The sequence below is a fragment of the Trichechus manatus genome, unplaced genomic scaffold (assembly GCF_000243295.1).
Source record: "Trichechus manatus latirostris isolate Lorelei unplaced genomic scaffold, TriManLat1.0 scaffold00001, whole genome shotgun sequence".
NCBI lineage: Eukaryota > Metazoa > Chordata > Mammalia > Sirenia > Trichechidae > Trichechus > Trichechus manatus.
Window position 1 is genome coordinate 30824074 of NW_004443937.1, and position 6000 is coordinate 30830073.

At 50.4% G+C, this 6000-nt stretch overlaps 1 protein-coding gene across 2 annotated transcripts in view; it reads right to left on the reverse strand.

Annotated features, from left to right (window-relative positions):
* Positions 1 to 6000, reverse strand: part of LOC101351541 (twinfilin-2) — a 28880-nt gene that overhangs the window by 13164 nt on the left and 9716 nt on the right. For both annotated transcript variants that reach the window (XM_004368596.3, XM_004368597.1), the window contains exon 2: positions 301 to 378. In XM_004368596.3, the coding sequence (XP_004368653.2) occupies positions 301 to 378 (78 nt within the window). The remainder of the gene's footprint in view (positions 1 to 300; positions 379 to 6000) is intronic.

Here is a 6000-nt window from a genome sequence, read left to right on the forward strand (position 1 = left end):
CCTAGCGTCCTGACCAGGCCTATCTCGCCACCTATGTCTGGGAAGGCTGGGTAGGACCCCAGGACAGGGCTCCCCTTGCTACCCCCAGCTCCAGCTTCCTGCCCTGTATCACAGGGGTAATGATCATGCCCACCTCCATGCGCTCCTATGAGGTTCTCCTTTACGAGTGACCTCACCCCCGCCCCATTCCCAGATGAAGAAACTGAGGTCCTGAGGGGGCAAGAAGCCAAAGCCCCTTCCCCCAAGAAGCATCTGAGTCCAGCCCCCAGCCTGTGCCCTAGCCCAGAGGGGGGCACTCACCGTCCTTGATGACAACTTTGATGAGCCGGACAGAGCCAGCCCGGGCCTTCGCAAAGAACTCCTTCAGCTCCTCAGCGGCTACAAGAACAAGAAACATGGTGGGGGCTGAGCAGGCAGAGCGGACAGGGCTGCGTGTGAACCTGCTCTGTCCTCTGAGGTCTGGTGGCCGAGCTGGGAGCCCGAGTTAAATACAGCCCCCCATGTGACTGAGAACCCGAGATGCCTGCCGAACACAGGCTCCCAAATTTAGCCAGCAGAGGTAGCAGGCCTGCCTGCTGGCTGGGACAGCTTCAGTGACAGGGTGGGTGGGGACGCGGCAGCCCGCCTGAGGATGGGGCGGGTTCTGGGACAGGCTGGGCCAGCCAGGGCCAACCCAGGGTGAATGCCCTTACTTCTCCCCTACCCCCTAGGAAGGTCCACTGGGCTGGCCTGGGACACTCCCAGCTCTGCCATATCCACAGGCACAGGAATACATGGACAAAGGCCCCCAACGTGCCCTGACACAAGTATGTCCATTAAAACACACACACAGTGCATGTGCCAATGTGTATATACTCAATCCAGCATGTGTGAATACTCCTGTACACAGAAACACATTTCTGTGGCAGAAAGGAGCACAAACGCAAACACACTCATACATGAACACACTCAGCTGGCCAAACAGAAATGGATACACGTTTAGACGTGCCATCACACACACACAGTCTCCAGATTGCAACAAACACACATACAGGCAAATGCAGAGCTCAGCTACGTGCAGACAAGAGGACATGTAAGTATACACATACATACACATGCACACACCCAGACCCAGCTGCCAGCCGGGCTGTCCGACACCGAGAGGACCTGAGGAGCCACCTTGACCCCCAGCACAGCTCTGCGAAAGGGCAACAAGTCTCCAGCCCGCAGGCAATAGGGAAGGCTTCCTGGAGGAGGAGCAGCTTCCAAAACAGACCCTGTCTTCATTCTTGGGCCGCAGAGCTTGGAAGTGACAGCCAGTGAGCAAGGCCCCGAGTGCAGACGTGACGACATGGTCAAAGCTAGGGAACCATGGGAAGTACAGACCCACTAGTGGCTCAGATGGGGAAGTCAAGGGCCCTGGTGAGCAGGGCCAGGCCAGGTGACCTTGAGGCTGCCCAGGGGTCAGGAAAACTCGTGCAGGAGCATAGCTGGAGGGCTGAGGTCAGAGACTATTTATAGGGCCTGATCCAGGCAGCTCAGGGGAGGGGAAGCCTTTAGGAAAACAAGCCCTGGTCATGTCCTCTGGTGCCCCCCTGCAGGGTGACCCTGAGCCTGAGACCTAAGGCTGTGCAGCTCCCTCCAAGATGGCTGGGTGGGCATGGGCCCGCCTGAGCCCAGCAGTCCTGTGGGCTCAGAGCCACATGGTGCGGAGCTGTAAGCAGATGGACACAGCAGCCAGTGGCAAACCCCATGAAGAGCCTGGCCTCTTGGGCTCCACCTCTGCCTTAGCGTTAGGACCCCTGACCTCTGAGCTGCCATCTCATCTGTAAAATGGGGATAATACCCCCAAACTCCACAGGGCTGTGGTGAGGAACAAATGGGAAAGTGTGACGGGGCCACTAGCAATAACAATTAACGATGATTAACCTTTACTACTACCAGAAGAACGAACAAATCTGTCTCGGAAGAAGTACAGCCGGAATGCTCCTTAGAGGTGAGGATGGCGAGACTTGATCCCACATACTTTGGACATGTTATCAGAAGGGACCGGTCCATGGAGAAGGACATCATGTTTGGTGAAGCAGAGGGCAAGCGAAGAAAAGGAAGACCGGAAGCGGGGACAAGATGGTGGAGTAGTCAGACGCTTCCAGTAGACCCTCTTACACTAAAGACCCGAAAAAACCAAGTGATTCGATTATATATAGCAATCTGGGAGCTCTGAACACCAAAGGCAGAGTTGAGGAACCCGACTGAGTGGCAGGCGGAAGGAGAGATGGTTCGGGAGCAGCGAGGAGTTGCCAGATGTGACCCAGCGAGAGCCTGAGCCCTTCAGACCTGAGCAGCTCGTGGGCAAGCAGTGAGGCAGGCAAGCAGCGGTGCTCGGGAGGCGTATTCCGCATAGGGAGAGACCCAGCGCCAGAGAGTCTACACAGCCACCCAGCACCAGTGAGAAGGAGCCCTAGATCGGCGAAAGATAAGTAATTCTGCACAGCTTACTGCATGGATCAAAAACACCCCCCTTAGGGAAAAACCTCTTTCCCATTTACTTCCCTGCTCCCTGCTCTGCACTAGGTCCCGGACCGGCTTCAGCAACTGCCAAGTCCCCTGGCCCAGAAGTAGGATCCATCACACGCCCAGAGCCATTCTCCCTGCCTTGGTGAGTGAACAAATTAACAAACAAGGGAAAACATAAACTGCCAGCTCCCCTAAGCCAAGAACCCAGGGTAGGCACATCACCTTTGCCTAGGCACAGGCATAAGGGATCCGCGGACTTTGAGTGCCTTTCCCCCTGCATAGACTTGTGTGGGCCCTTCTCAACAGCGTAGGCCCTCATTACCGCAGTACAAGAGGGTATATACTAGAACTCTAGCTTCAACTGTTTCAGCTGTGAAGGGGCAGGTTCTTGACATTTGACACGGCTCTGCCCATTGAGCAGGGTCTTCACCTACCCACATCAGGGGCCTGAGGACTGGTGGCTCCACCCACACCACCTAGACACCTGCGATAGGGGCACATGAATAAGAGGTACCCCCCAGTCCTTACAGCCAACAGCATTAGGTGCTTACCATCTGGCTGCAAAACCTACCCACCTACGTGCTCTAGGCAACAGGGACACACCTTCCTCCTGGACACTCGGGGGCGCCTGTCAGCCCCCTGCCTTGCTCAGAGTGTGTCCCTCTGCTGCAGCCAGATGCCTGTGCCTACACTAATCACCCATGCCTGTCTAGGACTGTTAAGTGAGAGCCTACATCACACACTTGGTGGCTATCTACCTGGGCAGCTGAGTGGAATCCATACAGGAGGAGTGGGCGGACTCCTGAGCTCACATACCTAGTAACAGATCTAACCACCTGGTGACAGGACATTAGAGCTTCAAAGATGCCAATAATCAAACTAGCTCATACAAGCAGCCTATTTGGGCATATCAAAACAAAACAAGAAGCTAGGATAAAGTAAGCAAACATAAAATAAATAAATATAATAACTTATGGTGGCACGGAGACAACGGTCAATATCAAATCACATAAAGAGGGAGTCCATGATGGCTTCAACAAGCTCCCAAAATAAAGAATCTAGAAATTTTCCAGAGGAGGAAAATTTCTTGGAATTACCAGAGGCAGAATACAAAAGATTAATATATAGAACTCTGCAAAAAATTATGAAGGAAATTAAGCAAAACACAGAACACGCAATAGAGGAAATTAAAGAGATTAGAGAAGGGCATACTGACAAATTTAACAGGCTGCAAGAATCCACAGAGAGACAGCAATTAGAAATCCAGAAGATTAACAATAAAATTTCAGAATTAGACAACTCAGTAGAAAGTCACAGGAGCAGAATTGAAGCAAAGAAAGTCAGAATGAGTGAGATTAAAGAAAAGCACTTGACACCAACTTATTTGAGGAAAAATCAGATAAAAGGATTAAAAAAAATGAAGAAACCCGAAGAATTATGTGGGACTCTATCAAGAGGAATAACCTATGAGTGATTGGAGTACCAGAACAGGGGGGATAACAGAAAATACAGACAGAATTGTTGATTTGTTGGCAGAAAACTTCCCTGACATCATGCAAGATGACAAGGTATCTATCCAAGATGCTCAGCAAACCCCGCATAAGGTAGATCCCAAAAGAAAGTCACCAAGACATATTATAATCAAACTTGCTGTCATGGACGGAACTGGATCCCCCAAAAATATCTGTCAACTTGGCTCGGTCATGATTCCCAGTATTGTATAATTGTGTAATCTGATGTGATTTCCTTATGTGTTGTAAACTCTATCACTATGATGAGGTTATATGTGATTTCTTTATGTGCTGTAAACTCTTATCACTATGATGAGGTTATACCGATGAGGTTTACAAGATTAGACAGTGTCTTAATCCAATCTCTTTTGAGATATAAGAGAGAAGCGAGCAGAGATACAGGGGAACCTCATACCACCAAGAAAGCACTGTCGGGAACAGAGCGTGTCCTTTGGACCTGAGGTTCCTGCACAGAGAAGCTCCCAGACCAAGGGAAGACTGAGGACACTGACCTTCCTCCAGAGCCAATGGAGAAAGCGTTCCCCTGGAGCTGACACCCTGAATTTGGACTTGTAGCCTACTGGACTGTGAGAGAATAAATTTCTCTTTGTTAAAGCCATCCACTTGTGGTATTCTGTTGCAGCAGCACTAGATGACTAAGACAGAATTTGGTACCAGAGTGGGGTGCTGCTCTGACAGATATCTAAAATGTGGAAGCAGTTTTTAAACTGTGAATGGATAGAGGAGCAGCAGCGGCAGAGGACCGGCAACAGCAGAAAACCTGCGGCGGCAGAGAACCAACAGCAGCGGAACCAGGAGACCAGAGCAAGACAGCGCTGGAGCCGACCCACGGAGCGAGAGCTGAGTGCCTGCGTGCAGGAGGCTTCCTGGTGGAGTGGGGTGCCTCCTGGCACTTATCAGTGGAGCCAGGTTTGCTGACCCACGGAGCAAGGCAGCTGAGTGCCTGTGTGCAGGAGGCTTCCTGGTGGAGTGGCATGCCTCCGGGCACTTACCAGTGGAGCTACCAAGCTTTGGAACACTTGTCCCAGTAGGGCAGATGCAGGCATGAGGCCGGAACGCTGAGAGGCCACAGGAAGCAGAAGCTGAAGAGACAAGGAACACAAGAAGCCGAGCTGCCTCGGCCTCAAAACGTATGGCCATGACCTCAGGGGTTCCAAAGGGTGGAGCCATGGCCTCCGGTGTTTCTAAGGGTGGAACTGTCACTCCAACGGACTAGGAGAATGGTGCGCCTAAAGCCGAGGGAGCAGAGTTACTATCCCAGTGGGCCTGGAAGGCAGAGCTGAAGCCCTGGGCCAAGGGGCCTCCACTCAGAATCCGGTGACTGTGGCCAATACCTAGAGTTTGGTGGGCAGGGGTATTGTGTAAATTGTCTCAGAGAACAGAAGATTATTTTCAAAGCCTTGAGGGCTAATGTAATGTGTTCTGCTGACTGCTGGGTACCTGTTATCCCTTCTTCTCCTTCGGTTTCTCCCATTTGTAATGGAAATGTCTAGGATGTGCCTATTCTGCCATTGTACCTTTGGAAGCAGCTAACTTGTATTCTAGATTTCACAGATGAAGAAGAATTTTTTGGATTTTGGACTTCGAGTTGATTTAAGACTTTTATTATGATACAATGAGGTGAATATGTTTTACATGTGGCAAGGAAATGAATTTTGGGGGGCCAGAGGGTGGAGTGTCATGGGTTGAATTGTGTCCCCCAAAAATATGTCAACTTGGCTAGGTCATGATTGCCAGTATTGTATGATTGTGTAATCTGATGTGATTTCCTTATATGTTGTAAACTCTATCACTATGAGGTTATACTGATGAGGTTTACAAGATCAGATAGTGTCTTAATCCAATCTCTTCTGAGACATAAAAGAGATTTATTCCTAAGAATTATTTTTTTAGGGGCTATTATAAATGGTATTGTTTTCCTGATTTCCTTTTCATCATTCTCTTTATTGGTGTATAGGAATCCAACTGATTT